This window comes from Cnephaeus nilssonii (assembly GCF_951640355.1).
Source record: "Cnephaeus nilssonii genome assembly, chromosome: 11".
Lineage (NCBI taxonomy): Eukaryota > Metazoa > Chordata > Mammalia > Chiroptera > Vespertilionidae > Cnephaeus > Cnephaeus nilssonii.
The window spans coordinates 23,366,064-23,391,089 of NC_137082.1; the positions used below are offsets into that span (position 1 = coordinate 23,366,064).

Consider the following 25,026-nt stretch of genomic DNA (forward strand, 5'->3'; position numbering starts at 1 on the left):
GACTCTACCTTGGTTTAGATGGAGTACCAAAGAATTTAGGAACATGCTTAAAATTGCCACATCTTTCTCACCATCAGTCTCCCCACTTGAAAATAAGCTTTGTGACATAGGAATTTTTATCTCCTGTTTTGTCCACTCCTGTATCCCTAGTACCTAGAAATGTGGATATTGAATGAATGAATGAATGAATGAATGAGGCATATAAAACCATGGAACCAAATGAGATCACTCAGGACAAATGCACTAAAGGAAAGATAACAGTGCTCAATACTGATCCCTGGGGGACACTCCCAGCATTTAGGGCCTAATAGAAGAGAAGGTGACAAAGTTCTTTCCCATGGATGCCCTTAAATGCTTGTATATCAGTTAAGGAGACATGCCCACCTGGAACCCATGCTTCAATCCCTGCATGTGGTGCTTGGGATCCTGGAATTCTCTGTCCTCGTGTCCTAAAGCCCACTTCCTCATGAGGAAAGGCCAAGCTACCAAGGGTGGCCAAGCCAAAAGGTAACTCTTTGGTGTTGCATTGGGATGGACAGCATTGAATGTATGGGTTGAAGAGACATAAAATCATGGGTTATAAGAGAAAGAGTATGAGCTATGGGCAGGGGGCCCACGAGCCAGGCACTACCTCTCCTCAGCCACCACACTCCCTGGTGAAGAGCTAGGAGAGGCCAAAAATTTGATATTTGAACCTGGCCCTCCAAGTTGCTATGAAGTCATGTTTGTAAAAGGAGAATGTTAGAACATATTTTATTTAGAAGTTTGTTAGCTTGACTTATAATGTTTACTATTTACACATATAGTACATAGGTAGCGATTAGTACGATTGCTCTGGGTCCTGTAACTGTTAGGGTCAGGCATGGCTAAATGTCTGGTGTGGAGTGGACAGTGGTGCTGCTTCCAGGAGCCAGAATATCTGATTCCACTCCAGGTCACATAAACCCTCAGTGCACTTGCAATTAAAATTTGCTAAAATTAGATTATGTGGCCACCATGGGAACTGTAAGAATGCCCTAATGAAATCATGATCTGAACATCCAGGCTTCTCCCAGATATAATTAACAAAGATCAAGAATTTAGAATGCTTCTCCCATTTAATTAGGAATTTTATGAAGTAGGAGTCTTCATTTAAGCAGCTAAGCAAAAATGGCAATCCCTGCATTTAGGCGGATGCATAATTTAAGCTTTAAAACGCAGAAGTCTAGCATTTGTGAAAACCTTAGTTTCTATTACATGATGCCAGAGGTGGGCTGATCCCAGAGAACCCTTTGTCCACATGTGTGTCTAAAATAGACCATTTTTATTTTCAAACATGTTTCCAGCTGTGAATTATTGGAATGGGTCCTGCTTGCATTGCAAATTAAATTTAGGGGAAAATTGGTCTCTGCCTAGGAACTACATGACATGTATAAGCTCTTTGATCCAATTCCTACCACAATTTAAAATAATTATTATTATGGAAATTTTCAAACATACACAAACATATGTTGTACAATGAGACTCATGTATCCATCATCCAGTTCAACAATTATCAACATTCCCTTCAGTTGTGTGTTTGGTGGTATTTCTATAATAGTCTCAAATCAAAACCACTTCTTGACTAAAGGCAATGGGTTTCTTCTTGGTTTGGGCTTGCTTTTATTTCTTTATTGATCCTGCTACCTGAATGAAAGTCATTCTTCTTCTTTGTGTCATCCGGAAGGATGGGGACCTGCTGATAAATGAATGCCTTCATCCCAGTCAGGAGTTTTCACAGCATTCATGTTTGGCCACTCTTCTCCCCGATTATTGTGCAAATGCTTCCATTGTTACCCAGAAAGGGAAATACTTCTGGGATGAAATTGGAAAGATGACATCAATTTAACACTGCCTTTTGGGGTTAGCACTAAATGACAGGACAGCAGGAAGCAGTTAAAAAGCTTCCTCTGACAAGAGAAACTAAGTGATTCTGAGAGCTGCTCCCAGTCAGGCATGGTATTGACAAGAGACCTACTCTGATAATGACCTGGGAAAGATTGCATTCTGGCCGCACACGGCAATTTGTTTTTCTAACCAGGATGTCTTAGTGGGAGTTTGGGAAGACTGCACTGCCCCTGTGTAAATGGCAGTCACATGGCAAATCCTGACAAAGGGGTTATTTTATTTAGGCTTAAGACACCACTTGCCTTGTCTTTTATTGTCTATGGGTCAGGGATCAGGAATCTGCTCACATTCACCAATTTGTTCTCACCCACCTTCATCACTGTGACAACATGGCATCCACAGACTCGTCTACCTGCTTTGTCCCTCCTTATTCTCCCACCTGTTGTGAAGTGGTCTTTTAGTTGTGAGGTGAAGGCAGTTCTGCAAGAGAAAAGCTTCCTCACTTTTTACATCTTTGCTGATGAATGTGGAGAGGGGGTAGTAAAGGAAGTGAATAGATTGCCCAAGTCCACGGGCTATCACTGGAGGCCACTGAGCAGCAGTAGGATGACTCCACTGAGGCAGGAAGTGTAGAAAAGGAATAAGTCATGCATGCAAGCCAAGAAGACCTCTGGCTCTCCATGTGAGGTTGATTTCACCTAGCCTGAGGTATGAGCATAGCAGAACAGTAAGAAAATGTTGACAGCATCCTCTGGACTCCAGGTAGGTCTGAGGCCACCATGAGCAAGACTTGATTTTTTTCCCAGCAAAGGGCAGAGCCCGTTCATCTATTCAGCTGCAACAAGGCCTAAGGGCAATACTTCCTGGAGAAGAGTCTAGGATGTCCGGGTTTCCTACCTCACTCCTCAAACCTGAATGGCTAGTGGGTCTTGTCTGTACTCTGGGCTCTATTTGGAGGCCCAGAACCTGAAAAACTCCACATCTGAGAAGGTCATTCATGGGGCTCGAGTAAAAGGCTTAGCAAACCTACAAAGGCTCTTACTGAGTACAGATGGCAGATCAGGGAGGTCTAACAGCCACTTTCCCTACCCCAGTGGCTTGTCCCTATTGAACATCACTTCCTCACTCAAAGGTCCTTCTTCCTTCTTCCAAAGACTTTGCATCTCAGAGGAAATAGTGAGGCAGGCTCTCTCTCTCCCCTTTCCTTTCCTTCCCTGATTTATTTTGCCTGAACTATGCTATTTCTAGTCACCTTCATGCTCAGTTCTGAAGCTTTCTTGAGTCGGAGTTGGAGGCCAAGGTGAGTTGCACATTTGGAAATGGGGTTTTATCAATCTAATAACTGAACATGAAAACAAGGGTGTTTCTTTGCAAATACAGGGAAGAACTCAGTTCATTTCCTTCCTGACTTCTGAACTCTGTCTAAGTAAGTGTAATGTTAAAGAATGGCAATGAAACCCACCAAAAGTATCTAAACCCCGAATAAAGTTTTCTTACACGAATAATCAGAATGCACCCTGGAGTCTTGTTAGAGATGGATGCTGTTACCGTGCTTGGCTATGCTCTCCTGGGGAGCTGTCTGTACAGGGAGGTGAGAGGAAAGGGGTGAGGAGCTTTCACATTCTGTACCTGGGAGGAGGTCTGGCCTAGGAGATGCTCTCATTCAGCCCTGTTTTCTGGTTGGGGTGGATGACAGAGCCAATACCTGGGATGCCACCATGTCTCATGGCTCCCATTCACACTGAATGTTACCTCCAACCAAACCACACCTACAATCATGGAATGTTATTTTATTGTTGACAGTATTACAGCTGTCCCCAATTTTGCCCCCCTCCAAGCAGCCCCTCCCCAGGCCTTCACCGCACTGTTGTCTGTGTCCATGGGCTATGCATATATGCATATGTCCTTTGGTTCATCTTTTCCATTCCCCTGGAATTTTTTTAAAGGAGTAACACACTAATTGGTAAACAAGGACATATTTACAGTATATCACAACTGTTCTATTTTCGGTATTTAAGGAAAATAAATGTTGGAAGTGTGAGCAAATGAAGTGGCTTGGGCTGCTTTTTTCTTGATTCCTGATAAACCTACTGGCAAGTAAGTGTGAAAGTTGGGGAAGGAGCAGAGTGATTAAGCGTCTCTTTCAGCAGTCAGGATTCTGAAACAGTAAACAAGATTGATTCCTCAGTAAGGAATGCAGGATCCAGGACACTCCCGCAGTTAAAACTTTCTGTACTGTGGGCAAAAACAGGATCAAGAGCACTGCCATATTTCCCCAAAGATCAGGGAGTTCAGAGCTGCCGCACCAATGCGTGTGTGAGGTCACAGAGCCGTGTTGTAAAGGTCACATAAGAAACCTCGTGTTTCTGATGAGACCTCGATGGTACAGTCACAAAATCCAGTCCCCGTCAAACAGACCTTAGGAGAACAGCTGACGTGGCTGGGTCACTGGCTAGTGGACTCGCCCTAAACTTTTCCACCTGCTGAACTTCCTCAGGTCAGACACGGGGTTGGTCCCAGGTCAGGGATTCCTGAAGAGATGAGGAAGTGGGAGAGAAGCTTCCAGTAGACAAGCTGCATGAGGTTTTTGGCTTATCTGACACCCCATCATTTCTCCCTGCTTTGGCCAACCCTCTTTCTTCACTTTCCTTTGGTCCAAGGGGTTGGCTGAGCTGTTACATCAAAGTCCATCTCCCTCTTCCCTTCCTGAGAGCCAACACTTAGTCTCTCCCTACATTCCTGTACCTGGAAGAAGCTCATGGACCATCTAAGGCTTCCTAAGGGTGTTGCCTTTGATGATGACGAAGAAACACAGAAGGGGGAGGCTGCTTCCTACCCACTTCCACCATCTTTCCCTGCTGCACTAGGGCCTGCTTTTCGGAGCAACACTATACAAGCATGCTCTATGAGAGTGGGAGTCATGTAAATGATAAATGTAATAGAAGTGAAGGCTCCAGGTTGAGGAGCTGGAGCTGGGGGGTGAGATGTGGTCTGATCAGAAGATACAGCTGTGCCTACGGTTTGGAGCCAAGAAGAAACACTTGTTAGCAGAACAGACTAGTTACATGGGAAGGGGACCTGCTAGAAGGATATTTGGGCAGTTTATCCTGCATGAGAGCGATTCCTCCTCCCTATAAAAATCTTCAGTGAAATCTTCATGTTCACTGATGCCTTTGGGAGCAAGTAGATCCTCTGTGGGTAATTTTAAGTGGCACTGAATGCAGGGTCCAGGTTCAGAAGGAACACAGTGTCTACTGGAGGCACCTCCAACACTCAGGTGAAATGCTGTGGCTCCCTGATGCCAAAAATGACACCAGTACCACTCCCCTCTTTGCCATGTGACTTTGCAGCGCTTCTCAGTAAATGGGCCCAGTCTCATTCCTCACCCCTGCATCTGGGTGGCTTATGACTTGTTTTGGCCAATAGACTACAGCATAAGTGAGGGCGTGCAAGTTCTGAGCCCAAACCCCAAGAGGTTTTGCATGTTTCCTCCTGTTGCAGGTGATTTTCTTGTGCCTTGGCCATCACCAGGAGACCATGCCTCATCTAGGATGAGAGACAATCAGAGCAAAATCACCCAACCAAAGGCTGCCAACCCCCACACGTGAGTGAGCCTGGTCAGGTCCGCAGGGCTGCCAAGACAAGCTCCAGCTGTTCCTAGATGTGGGAGCTAAAAGGTACTGCTGGGTGCTGCTGAGGTTTTATGTATATGTTACAAGGTATTTGGGCAACCGAGGGCTGTCACAAATGTATTTTATTCTGGGGGTCAGGTCCCAGGTAAGAAGAAAAGCACAGGGAGTGGGGGCTATGAATAGGCTGGGCAGGAGGCTCCATCAAGACCAATGGGCAGAAATTTCAGCCAGCATTTGGAGGCTAAAAGAGGAGCCCCTGAAGGTCTATTGGACAGGGTCAGCGCATATCTGGAGGAAGTAGAAGGGTTAGAGACATGGCACAGAATCAGTCCCAAACATGGGCAGGCACTGAGACCAGCTGATAGTGATTGGGACTTAAACATAGTCAAGCAGAGTAGAGTTGGGAAGAGGACACTGCTGTAAGGACTGCATATATGGGCTTTTGAGGTGCAGATAGAGGGCTGGGGTGCAGGGAGACTGACAAGGGCAAAATCCACAAGCAGAGGTCACATCAGTAAGTTAGGGAGTCAAGGCTGGGTCTTCAGATACCCCTGGTTTATTTCATCCACTAATGCAGACTGTGATTTTGCCCAGGGCTCATGGGTCAGGGCACAAGCCCCAGACTGATGTCTGGGAGTGTGGAGCACCAGGGTCCACAAGCAGGTGCTGAAGCTAGGTGCTCCCGTGGGTGTGAGTAAAGGCTCCAGGAGGTTTGCCTACACCAGCGGTTCTCAACCTTTCATGTGCATCAGAATCCCCAGGTACCCACTCTGGGCTTCACATAAAAGTGACTGCCCCCGAGTGAGAACCTCTGGGGGTGAGGCTCCTGAAAGCTTAGTTTGCAAAACAGAGCATCCAGAACAAGGGACCAGAAATGAACTTCCCGGAAACCAGGGCCTTTGTCAAATGAGGCCCCAGCGCTGGCTCAGGACAAGGTGAGCCTGCAGAGAAAGGACATTTGTGGGGAGGGCAGCAGAAGGGAGGTGAAGTGCCACCAAGAGTGGGGGCACACAGACTCAGAGTCACCACACCCCTGTCTGCTTAGATAGATACAACTGTGCATTTAATATTCACATCACTCATAATAAGGTTCAAACCTGCTTTTCAGCCACAGACTGATTTTAATCCCAAACTATTTTAAGAAGGGGTTATATACAAAATTGTCTAAGACTCAGGCCAAGAAAAAGGAGCCTATTCAACGCTAGCAGAACTAGAGCTCATAAAGGGGTCATTCTTTTACCTGCAAAATAGACTCTTGGAAATGTCTTCAAAAGGTCTCTCAAAAACTCGTTATGTGCTCTCCGAGTCAGCTTTTACAGAGCAATTTTCTGAGAAAAATCTAGGTAATATCCTAACACAGAAGGCATCTGATATCTAGAATCCATCTACATCATGTCTCTTATTAACATGGCAGCACTGAAATACTTCTTAGGAATGCGGTTAAAATATGGGAATTCCCCAGCAACACAGCTCTTTGTAGTTTTGTACACTCCCTAGCTATTGACCATAGCGATTTAAAGGGACAGCAACAAAGCTACTCTTTTTAATTGCGTGCATTGACAATTTGTTAAAAGTGTGTGCGAGCTAAGAGTAAACTGGTTTTCATAAGGGCATGTATGAGGAAAAGTGCATGGTGGCCTTTTATATCGTTTCACTTAACACTTACAGGGCACTTTCTGTTTGCCTGGTACTGTTATAAGTGCTTTAGAAATGCTGATTTATTGCATTGTCAGAATAAGCCGGTGAGAAAGGCACAACTACTATTATTGTCTCTCTTGAGAGAACGGGCTCAGAGAGATTAAGTAACTTACCCAACATCACACACAGCTAGAGCTGACCTTCAAATCCATGCTTCTCACTCCAGTCTGTTATTAACCAGTCCGCTATGTCAACGCTCTTGTTTTTCCTTCTTCCTAAAAGAATCTTAAAATCAAGGCTGGGTACTTAGAAACCAATTACCTATAGAAGACGGTAGAGTAAAAATGTTTTCTTTCCCCCTCATAAGTGTAAGGCAAGAGGTTTCACTCCAACTTGAGGAAACCCCTTTGTAACTGGATGTGACAGCCATGCAGCCTGGGTATTTCCCCTCATTTCTAGAATCTTCATTCTTCTCTCTTCCCTCCATTCCCTGGCCCCTTTGGTCTTCGTCTGTGTTACTCCCTGACCTAACCTTTCCTCCTGCCTCAAGACTGATCCAGTCTATTCTTCTCAGAGTTCAAGAAAAATGTTTCTAAAACAGGAAACTGTCGTCTCGTCTATCTCTAATCTCTTCAATGTCACCGTTTTATCCTGTGGATAAAAGCCAGATAATTTAGCTTAATAGTTGAAGCGCTCCATGTTCCTGCCCAGGTCATTATCATGCTCCATACCTGGCACACAGTAGGTAGCCTTGTTCTTCCTCATGTACCCTTGACTTGAGCCATATTGAGCTGAGCTGTTTGCCATTCTATCTGTCCAGCTGCTTCCCTTCTGCAATTTCCCTTCATCCCTACCCCCTCCCTCCAACTGACATAGCCAGTCTTCACCAGATAATTCTAACGCATCCTTCAAAACCCAACCATTTTTCTTCTACTTAAGAACTGATCTAGTTGCCCCTTTTCTGTATTCATGTAATAGCAAAAGGCATTTCTGTACTGCTCCTTAGCGATACAGATTTCTGTACAGGCTCCCCCCGCCCCCAACACCACTCAGACCCCAGGGCTACGCAAAGTGTGATCTGCAAATGGCAGCATCAGCATCATGTGGAAGCTCATTGGATATGCAACTTCTCAGGCCCCACCCAAATCAGAATTTCTGGGGGTGGAGGCCAGCAACCAACAATCCTGAGTGCTAAGAGCAGAGCAGTACTGCACTGGACCATGAGCTTCTAAAAGCACACAGATGTCTTTCTGACTGGTCTCCGGCTCCCTAGCACTCTAGCACTTCTCTATCTGGGATAAAGCACAGGATCAATGAATAAACGTTGGGTAAATCCTTTGAGTGATTCAGTAGATCATTTTTTTTTTTCATTTTCCTTCCTGGGGAGGCTAAATTATCCAGTAAACACTAAATATTCTTTAATCCATTAATACGTCCACATATTCTCAGAACTGGATTTTTTCTTGAATTTTAAATTGGTTGAGACTCAAGTATACTCTTTGTTTCAGTACTGTTATAAGGAGTACGGCAATAATTTAAAGTTTAGAGGTGGTTAAGACAAGCACAAAAATGAAAATTCTGTAAGATGCACAGAATGTCTCTCAAAAGTACATTTTTATGTATTCTACTGTAGAGCAGAAAGTGATGGCCTCTGCTTCAGGCTTTCAAAGATTATTTGCAGTTTCTTTAAATAGTCATTTTCTTTCAAATGTATCTTGAGTATAGTAGTTTAGGGAGGAAAATGCAAATTGCACAGCCACAGTAAAGACTGATACATATCAAACTATTATCTCATAGACTTCTCTGGTTTCTCACAAAAGCCTTTTGCTATATGCTGCTCATAAATATTTTCTACAGCACTTCAAGTTAGAATTAACAAGACCATTAGTATGACTTATTTTACAAATATTCAGGTATAATTTCACTCCTCTAAAAGAAATTGATGTAAAAGAGACAGTCTATCAAGTATAAACTATTCACCAGTCATAAAAACAAAAAGTATGCTTTAATTTTGAAATATTTTTATGTAGTCTTGTTACATGAAGTAAAAAAGGACAGCCCCTCCTCCATACCACTTAGACTGGTTACTACCAAGAGCAGCTTAAAGAGAAGTCAGTAGGAATAAACTAATGTTTGAGTACTGGTAGTTTAATAGGAAACTTATCCTGTATACAGACTTAAAAGCACAGATTTGACAAAGTAAAGAGTGGGTGTTGTGTTTAACTACGTATCTTGAGGTTGGGGATTTTTTAGTTGGTAGAACATAAAATGGCAGCATCTGCTATGAAACCTCTGTCCAATGGACACTTAAGTAAATAGGCAAATAGAAAACAATTATAAAGATAGCTAGGGTCTGCATAAATAAGAATTACAACTCTCCCCAGCACCCTCCCTCAAACAAGGTTCAGAAGAGGCAAAAGAAGTGAGATGCCAAGCTGGGGAAATGCACCCAAAGATTCTTCAGAGGTTGATATAGCTGCTGGTGTCTTACACTGCTTGGTGTGTGTGTGTGCTAGTCAACCATTCATTATCATCATCTCTTCCTCACAGATATTTTCACCTCAATTACCCGACAATGTCTTGGTTGAGATGCTCTTTTCACTAGTGCTGATGTTGGTTATAAACAAACTAGAAAATTCTATTTTTGAAAATGTGCCCTAGTTTTAGTTTTGTGAGATGATATATTCTAAAAAGTGGAGGACAACAGGAAGTGTTGAGCGTAGGGAGTAGCTGGTCAATAAATATAAATGGCTCAGAAAAAAAGGTTGAAACATAAAAATTAGAAATCAAGTGTAGTCATCTTCTACTGAAGCATCTCAAAGGCAGGCAAAGCCCTACTCTACCACTCAAGATAACCTCAGGTTTTCAGGCCCACTTGCTCTTATTTTGGCCTCTAAGTTTCATACCATTTAGTTCACCAGCGATGTTTTCCTCCTTTCTGTCTTTCCCCCTCCCATGTAAGTCTATGACTTTTGTAGGCTTGCCATAGAGTTAACTGACATGTTGATCCTGATTGCCAACAATGGAGGAAGATAATTTTCAACTGTTTTGGGATTTGGAAAACAAACATCTGTGGATTAAGTTTAAATAGCAATAGAGAAGAGAGAATGGCTAAGATTTTCCTGGATTAAAGATCTTTCCAATTTAGGCTGTATCTGTAATTAAGCTGATGAGAATGTGTACCTCTAGTTCCCTTACACTTGGAAAAGATCCCAAAAGTCCTTTGAGCAGGTATGCCATAGCAACTGAAGTGATTAGCAAATATACAAGGTTTCACAATACATTCTAGTATGAAAGCAACATAGAAATAATATATGTACATGTGTATATAATTATGTATAAATGTGTGCATATTAATGTACTTGGAAAGAGGAAATATAAAACTAATTGAGCACATAAAATTATATCCAATATTCTCATATGACTTTTTAAAAAAAATTCCTAAACTTAAACTATTATAACCCGGCAGCAACAAGCAGCACTGGTCACATCCAAAGCTGTAATGCAGTATTACCCCCTTAGTACAGTCAGATTCACAGATATTTGAGCAACTATAGTATCAGAATGTCAGCCTATCCCAAATTCCATCAGGGGAATATAAATGTATCCATTGACTCCCTCTCATTAACTTAAGAGTCAGGCTTTGAACAATGCAACTGATTAACATATGAATTGTTCTCTTAGGCTTTAGCTTCAAATTTTTACTTCTTTAGGGATCAGAGATATCTTAGCAAACAAATGCTCCTGACAAACCATCTCTGTACAATGCAGTGGTACCAAGAGTGCCAGAATGAAATTATTTTACTATTTCAAGGAACTTGCAAAAAATGCTAAGGAAAACAAATCTATGAATCAGTTTTATTTTTATTTGCATTTAACATGATTATACACATTCATGTGTCTAACAAGATCTGCACTGTTACATTAAAAATACAGTACAATAACATTCAACATGAGGTACTTCATATTTATATATTTTCCTTCATAAATAATGCTGTAAGCTACTAAATTCAAGCACTCTGATGCACAAATGGCTAGTGACTTGAATTAGTCGAGCTTATTTCAACACTTAAAAAACAAAAAAGACAGTTCAGTGCAATAATTATATAGAAATGAGACCATTTACTTAAATACTATATTAAGATATGCTTAAAGAATGTTACATTAGAGCTGCTAGCCTAGTTCCCCATTATCCCCAGTATGAATAACAGCAAAGACTGCCAGATACATTGGAAAAAGCATTTACAGAATATTTTAATAAAATTGTGTTTATACACTAGAGTTGCCTGCCTTGTCAGAACAATAGTTTCTACTTTTAAAAGCTACAAAATTTAAGATTACCAAAGAAAATAAAGCAAGCACATTAGCCTTCATTCCATGTTGCTCAAAATGCAGAAGGGAGACTAGGATTTAAAATTTATTCTAAATACAATTTTCAAATTTAACCCACAGCTCTCGTCACCAGCCAATCAGGTGGTAAGTGTGTCTTTTCTTTAAGTAACAGTAACAATCATACAATTAGGTTCTTCTGCACTCAGTGTACAGGATCTCATGGGGAGTTCACATGGAGGGCAGCTAGCTAACAGGAGCATGGACAGTGAGTGTTATGGAATGAACAATCTTCACTCTAAGGTTGTCACACCCACCTCACAATCTGATATGATGAACTTAGTAATAAACAAAGTTTCTTCTCCTCTGGCTTAAAAATGAGTGCCTTGTAATCAGGTATATATAGTCTACCAATTTGCACGGTAGCTATGAATTCCTGAAATGTTTAATAATAATTATTTAAAAAATCATTTGTACAAGTATTTTTTAAATTGAAAACGTATGTTTATTTCATAGATACTTTGCCAACACTACTATCTGTTATTTCTCTAATAAGAAATAATTTTTAGATAATTTTGGAAAGTTGTCCTGGGAGTACTCATTTATAATCACCAGGAACAGCTTTTGATCATCTATGCTAACAGACATAGGTAATGGCAAAGACAATTAAAACACTTCCCATAATCCAGTGTTGTCCTCCATCAGGAAAGCCGGCCAAAAGCAGCAAGCCCTTGTCTACAGGGGAAGAAGTGCCCAGAAACACAGTGAATATGGTAAGGGCAGTCACTGACTGGGGCCTTGCTGGGGCCAGCAGGGGGAACATTTCTGTCCCACCTCTCACTGGCCAGGCAGGGAGGAGACAATTCCTGAGTCGGCAACAACCTGCATGCACATGGGTGCCCACGCACACACACCCACCCCAGGACTAACCCCTGGCTCCAGACAAGCCAGCTTCAGGCTCGCAGAGCAGGAGAAGGAGGTGGCCAGGGACCACACTCTGGGTGGCAAGGGAAGCCATCTCAGGATCACACTGAGCAGAAAAGCTGCCCAGAAACACATAGATACTTCAACTGGAAGTGAACACACTGGACACTACCAGGGTCACGGGCACTCAACCATTACAAGCCATCACTGAAGGAGAATTTTTTGATAAGCTTTTCCCTCCTTTGTTTACATTACCCAGGGACAAATAAGAGGGCTGGATGTGATGATGATGATGCAGTGACTATTAGGCCTGATCAGGTGCATCGCTCCAGACCATTTTTTTAAAACCCTGCAGGAATATATTGGCACTTTAAGATGGCCAGAGGCCAGATTCTAGCATTCCAGGAACAAGACAGAATTATAATTAACTAAGAAGGTAGCATGTGATCAAAGTAAAACAGGGAAAGTATATTTTAGATGTAAAAAAATCAATGAATGAAGGTATCACTATAGGAACATGTAGTGCTACAAAACTAATTGTTTTTCTTTCATCTAAGGAATTGTTTGGTCCTCTTTTCATAAAAAAAGGGAATAGGAATATATACAGTATGACTTGGAAAACAAGCAAATGGTAGGGATCAGAAGCTAAGTGGGGAGAAAAGTGTCTGACTTTTTCAAACTGTGCATTTTATTGTGCCATCAATTAATCCATTTGTAGTATGGGACTTTTTTAGGTTTCCTTTCTAAAATGTTCTAGTTTAAAATAATAGGCCTGCAACTTTTTTCTAATGACAAAACTTTATAATTTAGTTACTTCTAAAAAGTGTCTGTACTGCAATACTTTGCCTTCTAATCTATAGAGCAAATCTGCTTGTAGCAGAAGCCATGGTCTAAACAATCATCCAAATCCTTATTTTCACACCCTACACTGACACTTCGCAGTGTTTAATATGTAACAATCTTATGCATGTAGGATTTAAGAAAAAGTCATTCCCAGAAGTAAAATATTTAAAAGGAAAATAAAATAAGAGCTAAACATGATTACTGTCTACTTTCTAAATTATTACTTATTATGAAACAAAACTTCTTTCAAAATTGTACACTGAGGTTTATCTGTTTCTTTTTTTTTGGGGGGGGGGGGGGCGGGGTGTTCTGTTTAAAAATAACTCTTGTCATTATTATTTTAGACTATTTACTTCTATTTGTCAAAATAAAGCCCTGAAGGAAATTTGAGGTGATTAAAAAATTTTCTTAATAGGGACAACACTGGGAGGTCAATGGGGCAGTTGGAAAAGAGCACACATTCTCCCCAGCTGCACAGACAAATGCAATTCTAAAAACCACAAAGCCCTAATAAGAACTTGGCTCTTTGAAGCATAGAGTTAAAAGCCGAATGCTGCATTTTTGCCTGTACATAATTAAAAGGTTGAAAGAAATTAGAAACTGCCTACAGCTTCATTCATTACAAATTACCTGCGCAGATCATGTATCTGCAGATGAGCTAAGCATCAAGCAAGTAGGAACCAGATGTGCACCTCAGAGCCCACTCTGCTTCAGGAAGTGTTTTCAAGCATAGAATATAAGTTCAGGAATCTGCCCTCCCTGTACCCCAGTGCCATTGGTGCTATCTGAGGAGCACTGAAACTGGACCGTCACTTTGCCACACTGAACCTCTGTCATGCCTTCCTGTCCGAAGTAGCTGAGTTCATTGCCGTCCAGTATCACGCTGGCTGTGTAGAAGGTGTCTGGCTCAATCTGCACCGGATACTCAAACCACACAGGGAAGGTATTGCTGGAGCCATCCGAGAAGTACTTGCTCAAGTTCTGCCCCAGGACAACGCCCTGCCGTTTGAGTTCGATCTTGGCACTGTACTCCGCAGAGCCACAGCTGGAGCCATACAGCCCAAAGCCCGCGATGAACACTCTCTTATCCACTGCAAACTGGATGCTGTCACAGCGGCCCCGATAGCGCCACTGGTTGCTCCGATAAGCACAGGACTGGAAACGGTGACAGCGCTGGGGGACAAGGCCCTTGCGGGCTTTACTCACAAACTGCAGCTCAGGCTTTTTGGCCGCAGTGTACCAGAGGAAGATATCATTGGTCTCATTGAGAGTTAGAACTCCGGACTGTGCAGCACCATTTGCAAAATCATCCAGAGCCATTGTAGGTATTCGGATCAAGTAAAGTGCCTTTCCGAGGACCTTGCGTTTATTTTCAATGCTCAGAGCTAGATCTTGCCTCTGGCATTCTACTTCAGCCCAGTTGAGAGCTGCCTCAAAAACGACGATTTCTTTGGCATTCAGAGTTTCCCTGCGGAGGATACTTTCCAGTGTCTGGAAGTCGATGTCGCAGAATCCCTCAGACTTAAGAGCTAGCTCAGCCTGGGCGTCGATCACCTCCCAGCAACGCTGGGTCAGGTCTGGCTCCTCGAACAAGCAGCTCTGGGAGAGGAGCACACAGGCGTTCTTGGCACTCAGGCTGGTCTCCAGGAAATTAACACAGGCTCTGGCAAGGTGAGGGACAATGTACTTTTTGGCAGCATAAAGAGTAGCCAGCACCGTGTCAGCAGCCAAGTCAATTTCATCACAATAGATATATCTGAAAGAAAAAAGTACAAGCACGTAAATGGAATTTTCACAAAATGAGTGTGTTCAAGCTAGTTCAAAAAAAGTCATCTTAGGTGACAAAAAATGATCAGGGATTAAAAAAAACATCTGAAATATATTCTTAATTTAATATCTCAACTTAGTTTACATAATTAAAGATATTAACTTTATGTTATCATTCTAGAATCTATGCATTTAATAAAAAAAAATAAAAGATACTAGAATGGCCTATCAGAGATAGTTAATATTAAAAAAAAAACAGCAAAATTCTATTACATGTACTTTTTTATATTAAATAAAAAATAACTCCCCTCTGTTTTAGAAGCATTACATGTTTTACTTTACATTTTTTCTGAACATACAGATAGAAACAAATGCCTTTAATACTATAATGTTAGCAATGTTTGCATCTTGATACTTTTAATTATTTCTTGGATTTCTCCTAAACACAAAATAAACCTGAGATTAAATAAGATACTTTTCACCCTAATTGGTTTGGCTCAGTGGATAGAGTGTCGGGCTGCAGACTCAAGGGTCCCAGGTTTGATTCCGGTCAAGGGCATGTACCTTGGTTGCGGGCACATCCCCAGTAGGGGGTGTGCAGGAGGCAGCTGATTGATGTTTCTCTCTCATTGATGTTTAACTCTCTACTTTCCTCTCTGTAAAAAATCAATAAAATATATTTTAAAAAATAAAATATTTTTCAACTAGTTCCAAGTTCAATGGGTTATAAAATATGGACTCCAACGCTCTTTTCTAGTTACCTTTACATAGAATCTAATGCAGGCTTTGTAATGGGCTTCTTTTTTTAAAACTCTAAACTTCTTTGTTTTCTCCCACACATTCTTTCCACCTTCAGAATTAAATAATATATTTAAATAAAAGACAAAGTAAGAAAGCCTAAATATGCACTACTCCTGTGATTCTGTAATGCTTTGGGGGACACTGCAGTCTCCTACAATGGTATGTAAAGGCAGAAATCATATGCTTCTTTTAGATTGCTATGGTTCACCAAGTGAGTCAGAGAGAACTACATATGGGTGAAAAATACCTGCTGATGATACTTCATTTTTAAATCTTTCTAGCTAATTTACACATACAACGATGGCAATGGCAATAAGAAAAATGTCCACAATCACAAATGAAACAGGCATTTTTGATCGCAGAAAGCTCCTTCTCTTCTCTGATAGGCTAAGCCATCTACCACTGGCAAGACCTCCTGACAAAACTCCTGCAGCTTACAGATGCCGTAGCCAGAAAACCAGGACCTTGGGGAGGCTTCTGAAGCAGAGTCAGCACTCTGGCTCTTACCCTGAGAAGTCTTCCCTTTTCCTTGACAACCCATTGCAGGAATACTAGCTACTCACCCAACATGCAGGCATGAGGAAAACCTGGCCGCCTCTGTCCCTGGAACAACTCGGTACTGATAACTACAGCATGACAGCAAATGGCATCTTACTACGTCTCTGATTTTTACCACTTTACGTGGACAGCCTGTCTAATTTTAAAAAGCTACACTGAGATATATTCTAGGCAATCGATTTATGACAAAAGATGCTTGTCAATTGACCAATCAAATTACTTAGGTGAAATGTAACTCTGAGATGCTCACTCATGTTTCCTAATTGTGTATATATCTAGAATGACACAACACTCTACTCCACTGTAGTAAAGTCAAAATGCTGAACCAGCAGCATTCCCCTCTGCAAAAGATAATATACAAAGCTGGCTTGACTTGTGAAAATAAAGAGAATCTTGCAAGTAAAATTGGTTCCTATACTTATATCTCTAAAAGATTACAAAGCAGTTAGTTAAAAAGGGGTAGATTAGTTTACATTTTGGTACTTCACATGCTCACTTGCCTTTAACTTCCCTACCTTCCACTGTGAAAGTTTAAGTCAGCAGCAATTAGATTTCAAAACTATAATGCAAATAAATAATTAAATTATTTTTAAGTTCTAGAATTGTAACAGTAAACTGCTTGGCCTCTCTGACTATCGTGTTCAAGCCTACTTTGTTCCCATGGCCTTTAGGTTAACGGCTTCTGCTTAGTCTTGCATACAGACATGCTACTCATTAGAGCAATTCTGCTTGTTACTTTAGTTGGGCAAAAACAGCCCCTTACCAGAGACTGCCTCTCCCAAGGAGATGAAGGGTATACAAAAACAATATTTACCACAGATTTGCAGGAACCTAACCTTATGACCAGACTCACATCAACTAGAGTCAACAGACTAAGAACTAAGAAGTTTCCCAATCTTTCTTGAACCCCTGCTGGTGCCCAGATGTCTAAGTCATCCATCACCTCTTGCCTCTCCTATTTCCCTCTTCCCTAGAAATAAAAGAAGCCCGAATTCTGTACTTTTTTAAAATGGTTCTTTAGGACGTTAGCCTGATATCTTCTTGGCTTTCTGAATGAAGTCGCTGTCTTTGCCCCAACTCCTTGTCACTTAACTCACCTGGCTGTCATGCACTGAGCTGGGACTCGGTTAGAAAATTAACTATACTACTTATTTTTTACTAGGTCAGCAGACAATAAATAGCAACATTTTAACCATTTGTGGGATTATTGTCCAACTTGTTGACCCACTTGAATAATTTTTTTCAACAACATTGTATTTATTCTAGTGAGCTGAAATTCCTATAGCAGCTGATAACTTTGAACTCCAATATACCTGGTGTGCTAGAGTAAGTATTTAACAACAAATTATATAAATATGATTTATAATATAATTGCTTTTTAGTAACACGGTATGTTATAACTGCCTAGCACCAGTACATGTAAAGACGTGGATTCTATTTATCTCATTAACATGTACTGGATTCTCAAACACCCACCCATGAGATATAAAACTATTTTTAATTAATATATACCTTATAGCTTTATATTGCTATATTACCAATTAAAGTTATTCTGTATATATAGAGAACTATAGAAAACTACTCATATCTCTCAAAAATTTCTCCTCTACTATCACATGCAAGCACTTCTTATCCTTGAGAAAGGGTATCTGATTTTATATAAGAGCATACGGATGTGTATGTGCAAATATCAGATAATAAGTTTTACATTTGCTGGTAGGTAACAATAACTCCTAAAAAACGGAGGAATCTCTTAACTGGTGGAGTTAAACAAGGTATATATTTCCAGAATTGTGAAGCAAAAATGTAATTTGCCTTTAAAGAGTTCTTCACACACAATGCTTTTAGAAAGGACATCCTCTATTAGATAATGCCTATGCCAGAACGTTATTTTTCCTTAATTCTAAGTTGTTAAAAATCAAATCACAAGCCACTTGCCCCCAAATCCCATGCTATGGTGTGATTATAAATGACTGCATCATTCTTCGTTTTCCAATGAAAGATGCAGTTTTCTCCAAAAACATTTACAAGGTAAGCAGCACCCTCTTTCTTCATCAGTCTCCCTTTTCTGTTACACAGAACTTAAATTTAACTGTGTAACCAGCAGAGTACAAATACAGCATAAACAAACTCTTTCCAAACATACGAATGATGCTTACTTCAGCATAGCGAGAAAAGCAGCAGGTTCGACATCTGGTATACGGATTTCATCTTTGTCCTCAGCAAGTTCTCCGTAAAACATTGCATGGAACACAGAGCTCCCAACAGCTAAGACATACTGCGGAGAAAGGGAAGTCTTATTTCATGCTCTAAATTGGAACATTTTCAGCAAATCAGCCCAGAAAACAGCTCTAAGCAATCGGGTTCAGTGGACACGGAGCACCTCTACCTGCTCTTCTGTCAAAGCCGGGGTACAGTGCGCCTTGCTGTGACAGTGTAAGATAGATGTTCATGCAAATCAGTCTCTATGCTGCTAATTATCTCAAGGCTTTAACAGATTAATGCACAAGTTCCCTCATTACAAAATAAATACAAGAAAAGCTTATCTGACCGACTTCTAGGGGGAAGAGCAAACATATGACTTTCCTAACCTGTCACAACAAGTCCCCATGACTGGAGAGTTAAAAGGGCATGTTTTTGTGCGCGCTATAAAGCAGGGTAAAAGGAACAAAGAAAAAAATTAAGCGTGGCCAAAGCCCTTTGGAGAGGCTGAGCTTTCATAGTGATGGGGTGAAACATGCACTGCCTGCCATCAGCAAGCTGCCCACCCCAAATTCCAGGCTGGCGGACAGGGTCCCTCTTTGTGAATCTCAGGACTAAACTGGTAATGCAGCTGTTGCTTACTTTGTGTCCTGGCAACCGCTGAGTCCCACCTGGTGGCCCAACCACAAAATGTACATCTGCCATCAAATCATTATTGAACATCACCGCATTTCTATAAACAGAAGCAATTCATTAATTCACACAGCCAGCATTTTTAATATCCCCTCCCCAATGTACAAAACACACAAAAGATTCGCAAGCTAAGCAACAATTTAAAAAGTTCAGGGTAAAACTACAAATAAAGGTTCCAACTAAACAACTGTGTTTGTAATCATTGCAAGCGCATGGGAAGTAACTGAAGTTAAAAAAAAAAAAAAAGTTATCCAAACTTTTCATCAGACTAAGGCTAAATAAAAGGTTTCTGTTTTCTGTGGCCCACAGACATACCCCTGTCACTTAAATGTTACAGCTTGCAAAAACATTTTTATCTAAGAGGAAAACAGCTGTACTGTTTTGGAAAAGGCACAAGGCAGTTTTCCATTACCAATAAAGCTGCTGGGAAAAGAGGAAACACAGATTTATGTTAAAACACAGTATGGGTTGTGCAAAAGCAGAAACTTCAACACAGGAAAACTTTTAAAGTAAATATGCTGGCCCGGCACTTACCTTTCCCTGATGGTAGGATAAAGACCCTGCCAATTCGGGGCCGGAATAAGGTTGTTGTTACTGAGGTTCTGCTGGTGGTACTGCTGGACAGTGGTGCTGCTGGAGTTGGCTGGCTTTTTGCGGGGAAATATATCAGCAGCCATCTTCTTCTTTTTAGTCTTCAAGGTAATTATTTCATAACAAACTGGAGACAACTTGCTGATGCTGCTGCTGCTGCTGCTGCTGCTGCTGCTGCTGCTGCTACTGCTGCTACTGCTGGTATTTGTTTTCTTCGAGCTCTTCTTGGACCTGTTCTTTACCGTCTCTGGAAGCATCAAGAAGAAGGTGAGACATTTCATGTTCTTTTCCTTGTCATCTACCATGAGTACAGGATGTCTCTTTAGAGTTAGATATCCCAAAATGGTACGAACATCAAGGAGAAGAGGCTGGCATGAGCTAAGACGTTAACAGAAACCAACAAGCTGATATTTTGCTTCTTTTCTTAGCCAGGCAAGGTGACCTTTTCACTATGTTGAATAGTAACTGGCTTTAAGTTTTATCCAGTACTGGGTCTGTTAAATACATGCCCGTCATGATTCCTGTTTCTCTTACTTGCTCATAAAAATAACCTAGTTTCCTGGATCACCTGAAACTGCTACAGTGAGCGAAGATGACAGGCAGAGAGCCTCAGCACTTGTTTTCTGAATTAGGTTAGCAAGACGTGCTGGAGCCGTGCGAGTCTGTTCAGCCGGCTGAAGTTGTGTGGTGAATGGATCTGAGGAGAGTAGGTATTACAGCCCTGCAGATGGAGTCAGACAGCCAGTGCTCGGAGCCAATAGCTGAAGTCACCAATCATGATTGGACCAAGCAAAACAGTGACACCTATTGTAACGTGCACAGTTCTGGTATTAAAGGAACAGCAGTTGCATTCTCCTGTCTACTGTATTATTGCATATTTAAATAAGATAAGCAATCCATGAAATACATTTGAACACAGGAAGAGTTTGTGCTCACAGATTTCTCTTCAGTAGATGTAGATTTTTATTTCCCCAGTTAAACAAACAGGATCTATTAACAAAGGGTAGGGATTCATGTCTACTCTATATCACTAGTAAAATCTTTATCCGGCAGCATTTAGTTTCAAATACTTCAAACGAAATTCTCCATTCTACCAGCTACAAAGAATTATTAACAGCAAAACCATACTAAACATACTTATCAGAGCTCAGTGGAAAAAAATGTTATTTTTCTTTTTCCAGTCTCTGAATGTAAGTTATAGTGCAAAAGAGGGAGAGAGACAGACAGAGAGAGAGAGAGGGCAGAGAGAGAGAGAGAGAGAGAGAGAGAGAGAGAGAGAGAGAGAGAGAGAGAGAGAGAAGAGAGAGAGAGAGAGAGAGAGAGAGAGAGAGAGAGAGAGAGAGAGAGAGAGAGAGAGAGAGAGAGAGAGAGAGAGAGAGAGAGAGAGATGAGGTCATGTATTCATCTTACCTCCCAGTGTTTTCTAGCTCCTATAATGATTTTTGACAGGAGTCCCAGATCACAACATACTGTTAATTAGACTAAGATTATACCAGTAAGCTTAACAGCACTGAAGCACAGACAAATTCTAGATGCAAAAATAAGATTCAAGTGAGACAAATCTAAATCTGGTAATCAGTGTTTCAAGGTTGTAATTCACTACAGTGTGGTGATTGCAGGGGGGAGGGAGGTGGTGGAGGTGGAAGAGAATATAGGGGGGACAGATGGTAATGGGAAAAAATAAAGAAAAAAATAAAATGAAAATAAAGGGAGGAAAAGGGTTATAATTAACTAAAAATATGTCATATGGGGCCCTGTTCAGGGTTTCAAAATGCAACTGAAATACTATGGTTACCTTTAGCCTTGTCATAATTTGTAAGAATATAACCCACAACTTCTAACACAAAACAAGTAATATGGCTATTCAACATGATAAATGTTCTGATGCCACCTGGTTAAAAATGTAAACAGGTTCTCGCTACTTTGAATCAGAAGACTATAAACTACTATCTGTTTTTTACAGCCAATCCTCCAACAATGTCTAGCTTTAGTGGGTTAAGGAAAAACAAAAACACCTGCTGTAGGTTCCACACATGCTTATTATTTCCCAAAGGGGGACTAATGAGGAGATTTAATCTCCCTCCTATCTACTTGTCCCCAATGCAGCAGCCATTTCTACCCCCCAAGTGAATGCACCCTTTATGGCCACATCCCTGCTGGCTGCACAACATTCATCTGAATAAGGAGTTCAGGACAGAGTGATGGTTCAACAAATGGGGGCCTCGATTGTTATTGTGACTGATAATCTACCAACGATAACATACCAGAAATCAGACTTCAGATCCCTAGAACCCTAAGTCATTAATGGATCCAAGGAATATCCTCTTTACTATCATTGTTATTCTTCAAACTGTTAACAAAGCCACTGCTACGTAAGAGAACCACAGTCTTTCTTTAGTAGGTTATTCATCCCCATTTTACATGGACACTAAAAAGCTGCTTATTTATTACGATTGTCATGCTTCCAACTACAGGGCTACCTACACTCACATACACAATTTCAAGTCACCTTCTAACACATTTTAACACACAATGTGTGTGTGTGTGTGTGTGTGTGAGAGAGAGAGAGAGAGAGAGAGAGAGAGAGAGAGAGAGAAAGAGAGAGAGAGACACCTAGAGAAAGAGAGAGACCTAGAAACTAGCTTTTCAAAACATGAAAAAGAAACAAATGAGTTCCTATTTGAGCTAAGTGTTCAGGACATGATTTTTAAAAATCAAAGGATTTCTCTCTTGCTTAACTGCTACTAACTTTTTGACACCACCCTCCTAGGAAGCCACCACGACAGGGAACTGGTCCTTCTGACAGGTCAGAGACAGTAATCATTAGAATGGAAAGGGAAACAAGCTCTTTGAGATTGACATAGTATTAACTGGCAGCTGGACAGTCAAAATAAAAAAAAAATCATGAAAAGCAGACACGAGAACTTAGAAGACTCTGTGGCTGTTATTCATTTTGCATATAGTTCAACACTCTTTACTAAGAAACCCTCCAACAAACGCTGCTCTTACACCAATCAAATAAAGAAAGATGTGCACACAGGCCAGTTAGGAAAGAAAATTATGTATTTTAGAAAATGTTCTTTCTGAAAATTAGAAAATTAAGTTTTGTGGAAAATCCCAAATCTACAAGTTAGATGAAGTAGTGCTAATTCTGAAGCACCTAGAACAGTGCTGTGAAGAGGGGCCTTATTACTCATAGATGTGGGAACTGATGAGCACCGTTGTTTACCAAGATTTGGTCCTGGCTATAAAAAGTAATCCAATTAAAAAATAAGAATGGCATTTAAATTCTTGTAGCCACTTTGAAAAGCATGGAAATGTTAATAAAATTGAGACAATGGAAAACTTATGGAGAGCTATCTTTCCTTACCAAGGTCCTTGCTACTGAAATTAGGGCCCAAGGAGCAACAGCCGGAGCACTGTCTGCAGGCCTGTTGGAACCCAGATCTCAGCCAGATTCTACATTAGAATCTGCATTTGTAAGACCCTTCAGGTGAGCTGTCTGACACTGAAGTTTGAGAAAACCTTTTCTAGAAAACTAAGGAATGTTGCCGGGTCTACCCAATTATCCAGTATCAACCTCTGGCATTGCATTTTGCATTTTGCATTCAATTATCAAGTGAATGAAGAAATAATTCAAAATAATTTAATTTGGTTTGGACATGAAACTTAATAACCTTCATGTCTTATTCTGAAATTCTTCTGATTAAGCTCTAAATGTAAACATTCAGGAGTGTAAAGAAACAACTGAGAGTCCCCCCCCACACACACACACATTTTGCAATTCTCTGAAAAGAAACTCAAGCCCAGAATATCTTCAAGGACAAAAACAGACATGATTTTAGTGGGAAATAAAAGGGTTAAAAAATACCAATTGTGAAACAGATGCTACTTGATATTTTTAAATAACCTACTTCACAATTTTATTTTAAAAAATTAATGTTGTGGCACAGCAAAATTAGCAACCAAGTAATCTGGTTCAGCTCTAGCTCAGCCACTAAAAATTAAGGTAAGTGTGTGTTGGGGCCTGGGGGGTCCTGAACAAATCATTTAGCCTTTAAGAGCCTCAGTTTCCTCGGCTACAAAACAAAGAAGTTCATCAAGAATAGATGAATATTTCTCAAACTTTACACTCAATCCACAGCAAGGCATGCATTTTATATTCAGACTTAGGGATACACACACAAATGGAAAGGCAGTTCACAAAATTAACTCTTAACCTGTTACGATATACTCTGAAAGTTTCTGTTTTATTCTTTTTTCTTTTCCTTTGAATGTTGGTCTCGGTTCATTCCATTGGTTTCATGAGCACAGGAGAGTCTAAGTAACAATGGTCCAGATTATTTCTAAAGGCTTTTATGGTTTAACATCCCAGGGTCTTTTTCTATGAAGAATTTGGACTAGGGGCAATCAGGTAAGGGATAAGGCAAGACTGCATCAACTTCATGGAGTCCATGAAACCCCTCAGGTTGCATGCAAAATTGGGAGTGTTGTATTTATTTTTCTGGGGGGGGGGGGGGGGAAGCCATAGCTCTCATCTGTCTTTCAGAGTAATCCATGACCCAGAATACAAAAAAAAAAAAAAAAAAAAAAAAAGTTATAAAAACATCTAAGATTGATTTGAATATACAAAATATTCATGTCACTTTATTCTCTGCTTTAATTTCTATAGTTTATCTCATTAAACACAAATTATGGCTTCTTAAATATAAATAGTTAAAGCCCCATTTATTAAATTTGTAACCCAGAAATACCACACACTGGATTGAAGGGTAATAAAAGATACCAGCCCTATTATCTATTGCCAAATCTCACCTCTAAAATTTATTTCCAACTAACATTGTATCACTTATTCCTACACCTCCTAAATTTCAAGGCTATTACGAGAGAGCCATGGTTAATCTGCTCTAATGAAGTAAATAGGTCAAGAAGCCCATCAATCTTTTATGAGAGTATTCTCAAAATACAACATGCTGATCATGCAGTGTATTAAGTGTTAGGTACACAATGGTGAGCAAATTAGGAACTAAGCTTAAAAGGTTATTAGCTAATAATAGTGTTTCAGATGATTTTTATAATTGCCAGAGTTCAATTACCTTTATCTCTTTTCAGTCAATTCCCAATAATAACAAAATTATCAATTTAAGATAATTAAATCATCCTCTTCATCACTGGGAGGTTT

General features: G+C 40.6%; 1 protein-coding gene across 3 annotated transcripts in view; it reads right to left on the reverse strand.

The window, feature by feature from the left end:
* Positions 1-10,980: 10,980 nt before the first annotated feature.
* BTBD3 (BTB domain containing 3) overlaps positions 10,981-25,026 on the reverse strand; it is a 36,888-nt gene continuing 22,842 nt past the window's right edge. The window contains exons 2-5 of one of the 3 annotated variants that reach the window (XM_079784895.1): positions 19,788-20,091; positions 19,203-19,293; positions 18,518-18,636; positions 10,981-14,988 (exon numbers count right to left, since the gene is read on the reverse strand). In XM_079784895.1, the coding sequence (XP_079641021.1) occupies positions 13,956-14,988; positions 18,518-18,636; positions 19,203-19,293; positions 19,788-19,930 (1,386 nt within the window). In that variant the 5' untranslated portion in view covers positions 19,931-20,091 and the 3' untranslated portion in view covers positions 10,981-13,955. Of the gene's footprint in view, positions 14,989-18,517; positions 18,637-19,202; positions 19,294-19,787; positions 21,025-25,026 lie in introns of those variants that run through there. The other 2 variants (XM_079784893.1, XM_079784894.1) reach the window with 2 other exon arrangements.